Source organism: Telmatherina bonti (genome assembly GCF_933228915.1).
Source record: "Telmatherina bonti genome assembly, chromosome: 3".
NCBI lineage: Eukaryota > Metazoa > Chordata > Actinopteri > Atheriniformes > Telmatherinidae > Telmatherina > Telmatherina bonti.
The window spans coordinates 17,319,255-17,335,617 of NC_136621.1; the positions used below are offsets into that span (position 1 = coordinate 17,319,255).

General features: G+C 39.1%; 2 protein-coding genes across 2 annotated transcripts; both read left to right on the top strand.

Annotated features, from left to right (window-relative positions):
• Positions 1–5,251: 5,251 nt before the first annotated feature.
• Positions 5,252–10,697, top strand: LOC306772951 (afadin- and alpha-actinin-binding protein; the record flags this gene model as incomplete). Its single annotated transcript, XM_079262618.1, has 11 exons — positions 5,252–5,398; positions 5,468–5,536; positions 5,625–5,748; positions 5,841–5,919; positions 6,000–6,120; positions 6,930–7,074; positions 7,168–7,271; positions 7,346–7,507; positions 7,915–8,026; positions 8,142–8,307; positions 10,535–10,697. 11 exons carry the CDS (start codon positions 5,252–5,254, stop codon positions 10,695–10,697), a joined length of 1,392 nt encoding a protein of 463 aa, XP_079118744.1.
• A 139-nt stretch (positions 10,698–10,836) lies between these two features.
• nanos3 (nanos homolog 3) lies at positions 10,837–11,505 on the top strand (the record flags this gene model as incomplete). Its single annotated transcript, XM_079262630.1, has 1 exon — positions 10,837–11,505. One exon carries the CDS (start codon positions 10,837–10,839, stop codon positions 11,503–11,505), a length of 669 nt encoding a protein of 222 aa, XP_079118756.1.
• Between the last annotated feature and the right edge of the window lie 4,858 nt (positions 11,506–16,363).

Sequence of the window (16,363 nt, forward strand, 5' to 3'; positions counted from 1 at the left end):
TGTTTTACGTTACATATATGTGGTATTAAAACATTTGACCGCTCTGATTGGACTCTTTTGTGTTTTGCTTAGATCCCAAATATCTCTACTCCAATGTTTGACTCTGAAACATAGCGAAGTGCAAATCATAAATACTAGTGAATATACATCATCAGTGCCATGATAAGGAATCGCCTTTGCATGAATGCTCTACATTCATGATATAAGTGTAGCATAAAATTTTTACATTTTCCAAAAATTTTACCCAAAACGTTGGCTAACTTTTTGCTCTATTTTTGTGACATTCGCTATTTTGTTTTATGTTTTACAATGGAAACTGCAATTAAGGGGATTTTCCAGGTTTATGTCAATAAATATCCAAAACAAAGCAGCTACATGCATAATTTAAAGGCTCAGTGTTTTTTCAGGAAATGTACAGTTTTAAAAAGAAGAAAGAAAAAACTTAAATTGCTGTGATTTTTGGCTTAAAATAATAAAGCAAGGATCAGGATGGCTGAAGTTGTGACTAGTTTTGCTTCAAAGAGTTATAAACCCTCCTGTATTCCTGTCTGGTTTCTTCCTGTTTCAGTTGTATTATAGAGAACTGAAGTTACTCACTTTTATTTTGTCTTAGGGACAATCCTGTAAAGCTGTACACAGGGCTGAATGGTAACGAAATAAAACAAAAAAAAACAAAAACAAAAGGTTTGATATTTTTGATCAGACAAGAGGACTCTGTCCTCAAAGTTGGACTGAGCTGCTGGTGTCCATGCAGGCTGGTAAATTGGATCCATGGTGTCTCCCTTTGTGTCTCCATGTGAGACCCTGCAGTAAGAAAAATTTTTGGATCCTATAAATACTAACTTTCACTTGATGAAACAGGAAAGCCAGTTGTTCTTTTTGCATTGCAGACAGAAACCAGATGATTGTTACCAGCTGTCTGGGTTTTTATTTTTTGATTGATTAAACAAATGTTTTACAGACTCAAGGTCCAAGACAACAACACATAGCAAACAATAAAAACTTGCATAAGGCAGGCCATAACAAATGTAAACAATAAACCGTACAAAAGACAGCTGTACCAGTGCCTCCACAACTGAGACTGGTAGCGTGTAACACTGAATCTTACATTAGTCAAGCACATTATGATGGAGTTTCAACAGTCATTGACACAACAAATAAATGAAGATTCCTTAAAACAGCCTGAAAGGTTTTCAGTCCTGCTGTCACAAACAACTGACTTGCACTCACCCATCTCTGTTTCTTCAGTAAAAGTCTGAGACAGTCATTGTACGCTACATTCAATTTGCACGATTGCTCTTTTGTAGTTTGACCATAAATGTGCGGTGTATAAATGTGTACAGTAAGCCTTGAACAATGACCTTTTCACCTCATCAGTACATGCAGCAAACCTCCGGATGAGCATGTTAGCCTGTGTATACATGAGGCAATGGATGTCCACGTCATCTGTCAGATCATCAGTAATAAAATGTCCAAGATATTTACATTTGCCACACACAGAGCATTTCCACATTATGAAAACTGAGGAAATTTCAATCTTTTATCATCTTTTGTTCTGCTGATCATAATGACACTCTTACTGGCATTATATTTTATATCATGTTACATGCCGTACTCAGAGCAGATGTTGAGAAGTTGTTGGAGACCAGCACTACCAGGACTGAATTCAACACGATCGTCTGCATACAGTAAATGATTTACAAGAGTCAAACCAATAGTACAGCCAGTTTTACATGCATTTAGCCTCTGTGACAGTTCATCCATAAACAGATTGAAGAGACTAGGGGATAAAATCCCTCCCTGCTTCACTCCATTACTCACCCCAAATGGAGCTGACAGGTTACTTCCCCAGCTCACCTGCATAACCTGGTGAGTTTACCAATAGCTAGTATTCTCAGTATGTACTTTCACTAAAAACATTTTCCACTCTCACAACAGAATTTTCTTCAAGAAAAATTGCTGCAAGTCTAGAATTTCTCTTCCCATTTGGCTAACTATAACCATTCCTGTCAAAATAATTCAATATAAACACAATGATCTGCAATGAAACAATGAAAAGAATACCTGAATGAACCTGTCAGTGGCCAAGCCCTTTCCTTTTACATCAGACACCATTTAATCACATTGCATCATGGCAATCATTGCTTCCTTTTTTTATTATTGAATGTTTGTGCTTTTCTCAAGTTAAATTGTGTGAAAATTGAGCTCAAGTTCTCTTGAAAAGCTGCAAACAGAAGCAAGAAGAAAAACATATTCTTATGATTTGTAGGTCTTATTAAAGTAGGAAGTTTTGCTCAGTACAAACAGCTTTCTCCTAGTTTAGGTGACTTTGTGTTTGAAAAAGCATTAAGTGGAAGTTATGCTGTCGTAATGTTTTGTAATTAGTACGTAACAGTAACATTTCACACTCGCACAGAAAATTTCATTTCCTTTTCTCAGGTACATTTTTGCCTTGTCAATCACGCAAATTGTTAATATTAAAAATTAACTTTATATTTTTCTCTTAATGCGTTTGCACCAGATGCCATGTGGGTGCAAAGTGACAAATAAATATGTATTTTACTCAATTTGCCTTCTAAGTACACATTTTAGGGAGCTAAAATGGTTGATGTGAATGATTTGTACAGGCTACAATCATAACCATAGATTCAGCAGACACTTATTTCAGACCAGTCGTGCAGTTTATCTTTGAAGCCATGTTGGAGGATACTTCAACCTAAACGGTCCAGTTAGATCAGCAAGGGCCCGGTAATTCATTACAATGGTTGGTCCATGAGTCTTAATTGTTTTAGACAAAAATTGCACTTTTCTTTTTTATTTAAGTCTCTTCTGTTACTAAACCACTTGAACCACTTTCATTCAACCATGAAAATGACTCTTCTCCCATTTTCTCTGTTTTCTGTCAGCAGCACGAGGAACACGAAGGATTTCTGGATTCATCTGCGAATTCTCTCTTCACTTCTGAATGTTGTCAACACCTCATCTTGAGATGATGCACGTGGTGCTCATGGGTTTGAAGGGGAGGGGGTGAGGGGGCATTTGTTTGCCAAAACTAATGCTACCATAACTCCCATCTGTTACCTTAAAACACGGCCAAACTCTGCATGTTCGGCAAATGACAAACAGAAAATATTCTCAACACTAACCTGACTAATGATTAACTCTGGTTTACCCAGTTCTCAACATGTCCACACTTGATTTACTGACTTCAGCATAGTTTGTTTCCAGTCAGTAAAACTCAGCCCAGCCTCCAAAACGCACACATCCTCCTTTATTTTGGGTGGCATACGAAGGAATAATGACATTAGATTAAACCAGGTGCTGTTAAGCAATAGAAACATGTTATCTAAACAGTTTCAGATTGTGTCCATATAAAAAAAACTACAGAAAAAGAGTCATGTTTTTACAGACCAACAAACGTCACATGACCTTTAACCAAACTGGTGCCTTCAGCTGCTTGTCTATTTGAGACTGTTGAAAGCATTACTTTTATTTTGAGGTACTACAACACGATACAGAGTTACCCTATGTAATCACAGCATGTGATTGATGAATAATCTTTAACAGAGCCTGTTAAAATTTATTTTCTTTGCATGTACATGTAGCATTCCTGTGAAGATTAAGGTCTTGCATGGCGTGGATAGTAGTAGACAGTGTAATGTAATTCACTTTAGATGCAAAAGTGTATCTTGAAATCCTTCATATTTGTAAATATTTAATTAATTGTGCTGCAGTGACTTGTTGCTTGAATCATTTTCCACACTGGAATCAAACTCCAATCAACCAAAAGCTTTGCTGCTTTTAGTATGTTTGTAACTTTTTCCCAGACGCTGATTAAACACTACATTTGGTTTTGAAAGTCAAACCTTTGTGCAAATAGCTGAAAAAAAGAAAAAAGTTTTCATTCATCAGGTTTTTAATTGTCTACTGTTTTTTTTTTGTGGCTGATAGGCCCTCAGGTTAGTGTTTCAGTGAAACCTGTCACATATGATTTGGAACATTTCCCACAAGATTATCCATGAAGAATCACAGTAAATAGGATGTTTAGGCTTTTATTTGTGACAGTTGTCTTCTGAACTCGGTTTATTTAGTCAAATAATGACGCACTGTGGTGTTTGGACTAACGGGCAACAAATTTGCAGGCCATCACCAGAATCACTAACCATGAACCCAGTCAAGACTGATTTGTTGATAAATGTGATATATTTGTAAAGAAAAAATAAAATAAAAAGTGTCTGCATCCTTTTTTGGTCTATTTTTAAGGAGAAATAAAACAGGAAGAAGAAGAGATACACTCATCTTGTGATTTTTATTTTTATTTTTTGGAAAATAGCTGTGTGGTCTTATTACTCCTAAAACAACTTCTACAGATTTTATTATTTTAGCAGCTGTTTGCAGAGGAATCATGTTCAATTGCAGCTAATTTTCTTTAAGAGACTTTGAATGGCCACTATTGCATCTTGCTGACTAACCTGAAAAGAATGTGTATAAAGTGATGGGTTTATTACACATTGAACTATCCGTGCCCTCTTGTTTTGGAAACTTGGAGGGGCAAACGCTCTCCCCTCCACTTAAGCAGCAAACTCCTCCTTCCCCACTCGCCATCACTTCTCCCTGGGTCATTGCCTGGCTGATGATAAAGAAGTAGACCCACAGATTCAACATGATAGGAATTTTCCATTGCTGATTCAGATGCTAACCTGAAGGTACAAGCAGGGTGTGTGACATGAGGGTTGCTTCATTACCAATTACCCCACAACACACCTGAGTAAAGTTGGCCCCTCCCACTTTCTTCAACCAATAACAAAGGTAATGTAAAATGTTTCTACTGCTTTTGTTTTCAAGACATTAAAGTTTAAAGCTCAACTTCATTCAGGTCCTCACTCTCTAGAAACACAAAAAAAATCAGCAATTCATGGCCTGATTAGCTCCAAACATCAACCCCGTTACTCTGCTAATTATCAGTAATCAGCGCAAGTGTTTTCACCTGGAATAAAAAGAAGCTGCTTCCGGCTGGGAGAGTTTCATTCTTCAGGTATGGATGTTTGTAAATTATTATGGTACAGTGTTTACTGGAATCATTTGTGCGCACAATGTGTGAAATAACTTTATGTGTGAATTTAGCAGCCAAATGGCTTCCAGGTTTGGCCAGAAGACAGTTGAAGGAGAGCAGGATTATTCTTGTAATTGCCTCAATTTTTACCTAAAATCTACATTTATCACTTAATCTTGTCAGCACCCCTCTACCCAAATGTCCAATCTCTATCGTTTCTCTGCGGTACGTCACACTGCAGACTCTTCTCTGCGTAATGATGCCAACACCTTGAATGAGCACCTTCAGAACTCCTCCTGGTGGACTGACAGGGAGGAGCACATTGACCAGGGAGAAACACTCAGGGTGAGAATTACAATAATTTAACAGGTTAAAACATCAGATTGTCTGGAAAAGTTGACTTTTATATTGCAGGAGCAACTTAAAGAAATGGATGAGCATGTGTCCAGGCTTCAGGACACGTTGAGATGTGAACGGGTGAAGGTGAGGTGTATACATGCGTGACAGATCCCAATCTGAATACCTCCGTCCTCCTCTGAAAACTTTTTTTTTTCCTTTTTTTTTTTGTCAGTGCTCCAGTCTGCAGCTGAGATATAACCAGCAGGAGGCTGAGCTGAGACGCCGAGAGCTGCTCAGTAACCGGCTGAAGGAGAAACTATCCCAGCTGGTTGACGGACCCAGAGAAAAGGGACCCAGTGAGACTCCTTTCAAACCCACAGAATGATCCCCAAACAGGTTTTAGCTCATGCTTCAAATATATCTGGTGTGCTGCACTTTTTCCACCCAGCCGTAGAAATCCTGAACTTGCCACCTGGGGGCAGAGGCAAAAGGGAACAGCTGAACAAATCTCTGAGGTTTGCAGCCAAGTAAGTCTGCTGTCTGTCCTCGCAGCTTTCCATTTGCTGCCTCTTTCAGTCAACGCTTGGTTTTTCTTTCCAACTTGCAGACGAGAAGAAGTGACGCTTCGTGTGATGCTGGAGCGCAGAGAAGCAGAGCTGAGGGAGGCGATGAAGCTGCGCCACAGCCTGACCACCTTACTGCACGCGCTAAGACTGGATATGGAGCAGGTCAGGAGAGAGCTTAATAGATACATCATGGGAAATGCTGCTAAAAAAATTTTTTTTTTTTTAAAAAAGACAATTTGAATGCAATTATCTTAAAAGTCCTACAGACCGGGGCGCACCAGGAATTTTGGGCCCTATGAAAGACAATGGCACAGACCCCACCAGTTGATCGCAAATTTTAGATTTGTTTCTTATTCAAGCTGATAAGAAAAAAAAAAAGTTTTTCATGGGAATAAAGATCTAGGGCTGTGTTTAACCCTTTATAGGGCAAGTGACTATTTTTGATCACGTTGTTTCCTTTTCATATTCAGCATGAACTTTTTTTTTGTTGTTGTTGTAACAATAGAATGGAGGTCTTGGTTCATACCAGGACAATTTTTTTTTAGGTTAAAACTTCTAATTTGAATGTATTTTAAGTGCCCTATAGAGGGTTAAATCAGTGCATACATCTAACTAGGTTATTTTAATATAGTTTATCAGTTTATATTACTGCTATATTTTATTACAACCTTTGAAAAAAGTATTTAATGAAGGTTTAATGATTTTCTAATATAGTTTGTACATCTTTTTGGGCCCCTATCGGGTCATGGGGCCCTTACAATCTTAACTTTCCCCCCATATGGCGCCTCTGCCTACAGACAAATGGAATTTAGAGGTATGGAATCATATATGAAAGTATCATTTTTGTGAAAACTGGAGGTTGACTGTTTTTCCCCCTTCACAATGTCTGCTTATTTAATCCTTTATTTTAGACTTAGTTTCTTGTAATGACTAAAAACAGAGACTCATAAAGTACTTTTACATTGCATCAGTTCTTGTCAGATGAGGCTAATGTGCCCCAAGATGGAGATAAGAATCTGGATCAGTCTGAAGTGGCACTTGGTGAGCATGTGACTGGAGGAGTTGTTCAGAGTTGGAGGCAAGTGCAGAAGAAACTGCAAGACGTGCATTTGGAGGGTAAAAATGTTAAATCTTTAAAGCAAACTGCTAAATGTTTTCATCTGGATAAGGCTGTGATAAAGAACTGCAAGGACATCACTGCCTCTGCAGGTCAAACTGCTGCTGGTACCGACCATGACAAGCTCCTGGCTCAACTGGAAGCTGAGCTTAGAGGCTGTCAGCAACTTGTCAGAATACAACAGCAACTCCTGCAGGTAGGACTCACTTTTCAGTTACTGAGTGAAATCTTCCTTATCAGACACAGATCCATTCTGGGTGCTTCTTATAGGATAGCCTTGCATCCTCCGTCCCCTCCGAACTCTCTGATTGCTACTTTTTGGAAGAGTGGGAGCGTCTTCAGATGTACTGGAGAGAGCTACATCATCAGAGGAGGACTTTTGAAAGGGAGCGCCAGGCTTTTACTGATGCCGCCATCCGACTGAGCCATGAAGTAAGAAAAAAAGTGACAGTGATGTACAGTGGCATTTTCAGAACACCATGTCCATCAGACCAGTCAGCCAAGATAACATTCACTGGTTCAACCACCCTCACCCAACTAGTTTGTGTTGAAAGCTACGTGTTTAATCTGAAACTGCAGCCTCAAATGTTAGACTTTAAGACAGAGGTGCTTAAGTTAAACCCCTAAATAAAATATCAAATATGAGATATAATTATCTTGGGAACCCCAGTTTAAGGAAAGCTGCATTACGGTGTTTTTTTTTTTTTTGTTTAAACTGTAGTTTCTTCATTCAGATGGCACATTCTTGTATAAATCTTACTCCTGTGTGTGTGTGTGTGTGTGTGTGTGTGTGTGTGTGTGTGTGTGTGTGTGTGTGTGTGTTTTTCCTGCATCTACAGCGCAGGGATTTTGAACAAGAGAAAGCTTCTCTTGTAAAGCAGCAGTATCTGTGCGACTCTCTGATTTGCAAAGGAATGCCAGATGGAAACGGCAGCGAGAACACTGTTCTCAGTGAGTGAAGTTAGTTTTGCTTGGGTTTTTTTTTTTTTTTTTTTTTTTTTTTTTTAAATGCAGTGAACGAATTCAACTCTAAATGTAATAAAACAAAAAACTTATGTGAGTCCAGACTACTCTTGTGTGGGGCCCACCAACATGTCTGGCTGTCTTCCCATTACTCCATCATCTGCTGGTTCTGGTAATGTGGCCATTCCCGGATTACATGAGGGAACAGTGAGGGTTCAAACCCCGAGTACTCCTGAGTTGTATGCTGCCCTCAATTTATCTGACAGCAGGTTGGTGTACATTCAACTTCTATGCTAGACTACCTTTTTAAATCTTCCTATCTGCACTATAACCATAGACATGATTCTTTGTATTGTTTTTTTTTTTTTCTATTTCAATTAAAACTAGATTGAACTTGCTGTTCTACTTTAACTTTGTAATCTTTTCCCTTCTTTCAGGTCTAGAGAAGTTGATCACCAGTCGGAGATGTGGCCTGGTGGAGTACGTAGGAGAATTTGCACACCTTGGGCTCAACATATAGACTTGTCATTTTAATGCGATGCTGGTGGAGCACAACAACCAAGTGCATTACTTATTCCCAGTTTTAACATAATAAAGACTATTTTTTGTTCACTGTTTTTTTTTTTTTTTTTGTTTTTTTTTTTTGTTTTTCTTTAAATGTGTTTGGACCTTAGCAATCATCTTTCACAACACATCAACTGAGTCAAGTAATCAAAGATTGAACTAGAAGATGACTCAGAGTGCAGACCTCTGCCACTTTTTTGGTGAAGGCACTTCACTTGTGTGAATCAGAAGTAAGCATGTTTGTATGTGTAGTAGACTGGGAGACAAATATACACTTAAAATAGTCTTCTAAAAATACAGAAATGAGACAGGGGATATTTTAATTAGTTTTTGTGGTAATTAAATCACAATATAGTTCATGCATCATAATTGCTATTTAATAGATACCTATTTTATTTTTATACTGTTTTTAATTTGGTGGTAATCGTATTAAAACTTTTAATTTTTAATAGCACTCCAAAAGACCTAGTCTTCTTAGGCTGTTCACTGCTGGAGAGGAGTTGATCCAAATGCGTAATTCCACCACTAGTTTTTTCTTTTGGTTTTGTTTTTTAAACACAAAATCCAGATTGAGCATGTTACACCACTGTTATCCCCATCTGTTATGAGGCTGTGAAAGCAGTCATTGGTTTAGTGTGTGTGTGGCAGGTAGATAAGTCTGCAAAGTAGAGAATGAAAGAGCAAAGACCGTTCTCTGTTGGAAGACCTCCAGACAGACAACCATATCCAACACCGTGCCGTGTCCTGACATGGTGTAGAAGATTGATGAGGTAGTCCAGGGTCCAGGCTGGGATGTGCAAATCCACTCGTGTCCTTCATCTTAATCTTCAACAGTGTTGAAAACAATAAGATGATGGCGTGCTTTATAACAGAACACCAAAACAGTCATATCACAATGAAATCACAGTTCTGCATCATTTCAATAAGCTGCATCAATGCTCTATGAGCAGTACATAGAATTAAAAGTGCTCACTTAAATTCCTACCAGATCACCCTAAAACTATCACATCACGCCTCTCATTAATCCATGACAAATTCAACTTAGTTTTCACCACTTAAAAATGAACAAGTGTTTCCACGAACTTCACTGACATCTTCAGCTTTTTTGCATTATACTTCAGTAATTACACTTTCTCACATTCACACTTGCTGTTATGTAATAACAGCCCAATTTTAGTTATTAATTTTCTATACCCTTAAGTCCAATTCTGGGTCACAGGTTAGCTGGAGGCAGGGTGTACCCTGGACGGGTCACCAGTCTATCGCAGGGCCAACACAGAGACGAACACCGACTCACACTCACTCACAGGGAGAATATAGAATGACACCTAACATGCATGTCTTTGTAGCTACTGTAAGAGGAAGTCAGACTACCTGGGGAGAACACGTATGTCACCCTTAGATTCATAGATACTTTTATTCTCAGGTATCAAATAATACAGAATTTAATATAGAATATGAACCATAACTCAAATAAAACTTAATATATTACAAACAAGTGTAATTTGTTGTATGTAAAAGTAAACAGCAATATAAGTACAAATTTGTTGTTACTAGAAGCCTAATTTAAAATAAATTATATACTTTGGAGTGCAAAGTACATTTGACGTGTTTAAAATTGATACAAAAGCTAGAATAAAATGAAGTTCTATATCCACAACATATATATTTCTAAAACCAGTGTTACATTTTAAAGTCCACTACCTTTGCTCTCAATTGACCAAGATGGTTTCACTTATTTATTTATCTTTATCTATTTATCTTATTTCATTAGTTGTAACTATGCTTCGGATAAATAATTGGATTGCAAATATTTGCTCCTTTGAAATGGCAGCAGTTCAGTACTGGCATGAACTGCGTGGTGCAACATCTTTATTTTTCCTGCCTGAAATTGTTACAGAAACAAGCCGTGGTAACTTTCATTGACTTCAGATCTTTCAGCGCATCCACTCCTTTAATTGCGCACGAGATGCGTGGCACGACTTTTACCTTTTTGATTGGAGGGAACAGAGATCTGCACGCGCTGTGCATGAGCTCCTTTGATTGGCTGTTGGCACCCAAAGAAAGCGTGCGTTTGAGCACCACTTGTACCTAATTACCAATCAGAAGTTTTGGTGCGCGCCCACCGCAGTTTTTCGCCAGTTCTTCGCTCGTTGTTGTGAAGCAGAAAGGATTACTCGATCCTCCTCGGGGAGACGGAGTGTTGACAGACTTAACATAACCAAGAAGTTAGAATGAACGGCGTGGTGTGTGGTTTTTTTCATCATCTGCCGCACTTCATGGATTCAAACAGCAACAGTTTCCAGCCCTGGAAGGATTACATGGGACTGTCGGACACAATCAGAGAAATCCTGAATCGGAACACCGCTGCTGAGTCTTCTCTTCCAGTGTGCAAAGCTCGTCACACCCAACCTGGTGATTTGAACAAAGCTCTAACATCTTTGCACATTAATGCAGTTTGCCAGAATAACCTCGGAGAAGAAACGGCGTCAGAAACAGTCTGCTTCCTGCCAGACTGTTTGGCACCTGAGCGCCCGGCAGATGGTTTGCACTTCGCACCAGACTCCGTCGGTGCTGGTGCGCCACACACAGCGCCGAAACTGCAGAGTCCAGTGAGGCCAAAGGACCGCAAGAAGACGAGTCGTTTCAAACCTCCCGAGCCGCCCGCGTTACCGCCGTCTCCAGAGCGCATGTTCTGCAGCTTCTGCAAGCACAACGGGGAATCTGAGCTGGTGTACGGATCCCACTGGCTGAAGAACCAGGCAGGAGATGTTTTGTGTCCTTACCTGCGGCAGTACGTGTGTCCTTTGTGTGGAGCCACGGGGGCCAAAGCTCATACCAAGCGGTTCTGTCCCAAAGTGGATGGCGCGTACAGCTCCGTGTACGCCAAGTCCAGACGCTGAATCCAGAGGTCACAACCCAAGACAGCACAGAAGGCAGTAGACTTGTTTTTTTTATTGTGTATTATAATTTTCATCATCATTGGCATTATTATTATTATTGCACGTGTGGTTTTGTGGGTTTTTTTGTTTGTTTTTATCTTTGCATGCTTTTGCGCCTTTTCTGTAAGCCTGATTGGAGTTGTTTTCCAGCTGGTGTGTTTTGCCCAAACTACTTTCCCAGCGTCTGTTTGGTGTTTGGATTTTGTAATTTGACGAACAACTGCCAGATATTAAGTTTGGGAGAAGAGTAAGAAGAAAGAAAATAAGTTACAAAAGAGAAATGTTTGTTTTACATACTTTTTTAAAACGGGTGTCCATTTCATATTTCCTGTTGATGCATTGAAGGATTGTAACACTCCAAACCAAGACCCCTAAAGTCATCAGTAATAACTTAAGTACCACGTGTTAATATCATGTGACTTTTAATCTTTTAATATGAGTAACCTGCTCTTGTTCTGAGGTGTGTGAAGTGCTGTTTTTGAGCCATGTTATTTTTTTACTTATTTATTTTCAGGCTCTTTTGAAAAGCCGTTAAAGTCTTTGTGGAGGAAAAAGTAAAATTTGTGAAATATTTTTGTGTGGTAAAAGTTTATAAATGTCTGAGCTGGCCAAATCTGTCTTTGCATTTTAATTTCATGGTTTGTCATTTGACAATCAAAGCAAGACCTGTGTGGATTTTGCTCTGGATGAAACACTGCACACAGATAACTGACTTAAACACTCCGCTTTATTGGGGAAGAAACAGAACAAGGTCATTAAACTAAACGTCTCAACTGGAAATTCAACTAGAAGAGTAATAACCTTTTGCTTGTGAAATATGGAATTGTTGTAACTTTTTTTTACCCATGAACCCATGGGGGAAACTGTAAGGTGAGGGCAGCAAGCATGTAGATGAAGTTAACGTAGAGAGCTCCTGGAACTTTTACTGCTTCGCCGCATATTTTCCATCTCTCGGTGAGCAGCCATGACTCTTCGACTGGGGAGAAGACAGTTTTTCAGTTTTGTGAACAATTATTTTATTTTACAATACTGAGCTTTTTTTAAAATCACACACACGACTATTTTTTTTAATTTAAAAATTATTTTAAAATTTCAAATTTTGTTTAAATTTCTTCTTATTAAAATTAAAGTCTTTTATATCTTCCATTTGATCATTCGTTAAAAACAAACTTAATTTTGTTTTGAGGAGACAGAGGAGTCGACTATAGAAGAACATTTGGGGGGGGTGGGGGAGGCGACACAAGTAAAAGAACAAGGATGGAAATGTGAGCCGGGAAAGGAGGATGGTGTGTACTAACTTCAGTGAGGAGAGTTCCCTGATTAGCCCACAGATCAGGCTTGTGGCATCTTCGATGCTGTCTGAAGGGTGAAGATCATCCTCTTTCTCTTTCACCACCTCACTGGATGATAAATGGTAAAGGTTTTGGATGAATAAGAAAGAGGGTATGTAATATTTATTTCAGAAAAGTCTTCAGTTCATTGACATGTATGCTATGAAATATACATAGGTTAGCACTTTATTAGGTACACTTGTTCAATTGGTTGTTTATATTCTTGGCATATTATGGCTCTCTTAAAACTATTTCTGACCATGTACATCCCTTTATAACCACAGTGTTCATCTTCTGACGGCTACTTCCAACAGGATAATACACCATGTCACAAAGCTTGTATCTTCTCCAAATGATTTCTTGAACCCAGAAAATGAGTACACTGTAGTCCAACGGTCTCCACAATCACCAGATCTCAATCCAATAGAGTATCTTTGGGATGTGATGGAACAGAAGATTCTCTTTATGGATGTGCAGCTGACAAATCCGCAGCAACTGTGTGATGCTTTCATGTTAATATGGATCAAGATCTCATGAGGAATGTTTCTAAAAAGCTTGTTCAATCTCTCACACCAAAAACTGAGGCAGTTCTGAAGGCAAAAAGTGTCCAATATGGTACTACTGGTACAAGCGAGGTAGACCTGATAAAGTTGCCACTGAGCGGACATTTGATTTTTAATTCCCTCCTTTGGAAAACCAGTGAAAAGTGGTTCGTGATGAAACAATTCCTTTTTAAAAACTGCAGTAATCTGTTGTCACACTTCTCAACAGCTACTAAGGTCTAAAAAGAAGAGATGAGGGAGTACAGTGCTCAACAAGTTCCTTCCCAGAGGTTTGGAAACACTTTGCTGGTTTTAAATGAAAAAATATAATATAAAGCTGATTCCTTTTTAGATTGCTTATTTATCCAACTTACAAAGTTGTATATTAAAAGTCAGCCTTGTTTAAAAAGAAAAAATACTGTTGGGTTATTAAAATGAATAAAATCTGTTGTTTATTTTTCTTACTTGAGAACGATGGTGTTCAGCTGCGAGTCTGACACGTAGTCTATGCATCCAGATCCAAAGGTGTCATCTGGGCTTCTGGTCTGAGTGTGTTCAGTGTTCACAGAAGGACGGCCAGCAGCAGGATCTTCATGAAGATCACACTGTTTGCAAAAAAGATATATTTCCTTTCAATTTACTTTAACTTTTTAAATGTAAACTTGATCAATTATTTATATTTCAACTCGCAATTAAACAACTTTTTACCAATCTGGTAAAGTTTTAGGATGATACTTAATATTACTGAAACGTTTCACTTCCATGAACTGCTGTATATCCACAACACAGCATTACTGTATTTATCCTTTTATTACGTTTGATTTGTATATAGAAAGATATATATATTAGACCCTGCAATGGACTGGCCAGCTGTCCAGGGTGTACCCTGCCTTTCGCCCAATGACTGCTGGGATAGGATCCAGCTTCCCCGCGACCCGTAATCGGACTAAGCTGTTAAGATAATTAATAAATTTATATATATATTAGATCATAATCAGAAAAAACTTGATTTGCATCTTAATTCCTCCCAGTAAATACGTGAGAGATGTGAAGACAGCAACTAACCTACCAGCTGAGAAAACCACAGTTGTCTCAGTCTGAATGTGGAGGAACAGGATTTACGTCACACCACTTAAAAAAAACTTTCACATTTGGCCTGAACTCCTCCAAGAGTCTGCTGTCTTATCTCTCCCATATTTATGTGATTTGAAAATGCTCAAATATAGTGGAGGGAACCATTTTTAGGGTATGGAAGGAGGAAAGACTCAGCTTTATAAGAAGCCCCCCAAATTATTAGATTCTACTGCAATACCATCACTTACTTTTGTCCTGTTTGGGACACCAGGTGTCACTGCAGCCTCACAGAGTTCCACAGAGTCACAGTTTGGTTCCTGGGACTTGGTGTCTGTTGCGTCACAAATGGTTGAACCTGTCACCTCCCCCTTCTCCTCCTCTCCGCTGGTTGTGCCAGTCATCTGTGGCCGAGCTGCCTCAACTGCATTCTGGTTGTTAGGTTTGTCATTCTGGCTTCTGTCACAAATGATGGCAGAACTTTTGTGAGTTTCTGTTGACCCTTCTTCCACCTTATTCTTTTGTTTCTCACACATTTCTGCCATAATTTCAGCTGCAGGTCTTTTGTGTTCCTGCATGTCCAGATTCTCCAAACGCTCATCTTTCTCTGCAAGCTGATGCGACTCAGGGTTAGCAGTTATTTCTGTACCAAATACTGAGTCTACTTCAGCGTCAGACGTTTTTCCCTCTGAGCAGCCTGGATCACACGCAGTACTGGTCCCATCTGAGGTGGTGACAGTGAAGTGGACTTCAGTTTCTGCTCTGTAATGATAAAAATATGGTCATTAAAGAATTAAATAAACTGCATTTATTTATTTTACTGCAACAGAACATGTTACATAAAGTTACTGCAGTGATTTAGATTATTTTTACTTTTCTCAAAGTAAAGTTTCCAAATGTATTGAAGAAATATATATAAGTTGGTCAAAAGCTAAGTGAAGTTCATTCTTCATCTATTTAGGATCATCTTTCTCCTTGAACAGCACATCATTTCTTCCCACCTTTGCCAGTTGTCATGAAAATGTCAACATTAAACTGATAACTTTACAGTGCAAGATGTATAATGTAATCCTGACCTTTCATTCTCTCCACAGGAACTGGACTGAAGCTTTAGCTCCGTCTCGCTCCGTTTTGAGATCCCGTCTGCTCCGATGCACAGAGGTGACGATGGTAAAGGGGGTGAGGTATCCTCCTCTAAAGCCATAAGGTCAGCAGTTCCATTACGGATCAGGTTCTCAGCTTTTTCCGCCCTCTTCAGGTCATTTTCATGCTTTAGTCCTTGTAAAATCTGATTCCGTTCCTTCTCTGTTAAGCCACACATCCCCATCCTTCGCTTCTTCTTGGCCGGTAATCCCACTGCTGACTCCTTGACAGCATCTGTGGATACGCTGGGCTGGTCTTTGCTGGTATTTTGGTTTCTCTCCAAACTTGTACTTTCCTCTCCATCTACTTGCTTTTCCAAAGCAGCTGTGCAGGATTCACCCTCATCCTCAGAGATTGGCAAGAAGACTTGGAGTTGTTCAGGCGGTGTTTGGTTTGGCAATACGTAAGATTTATCAGATGTTATTTCCTCCTTGGTCTCTCTGCTCTTCTGAGCATCATTATGTAATCCACCGCTCCCCTGCTGTAAATTATTGTTGGGACTGCTAAAAGTGTCTCCTTCTTGCCCTGTCGCTGCCACATTTGTAAAGTTTAGATTTGAAGCTTCTGCTTGATTTTCTTCTTTTGTGAATGATCCTTCTGCATGATCCTGTTGGTTTGTGATCGCGGCACATTCCTGCAGAAGTGATTGTAGCAGTAAGGCAGCAACCTCTGTTTTATCTTCCTCTTTGTCCTAAAATTTCAAATTGAGACAGACTTGCTGTTACTTCAACA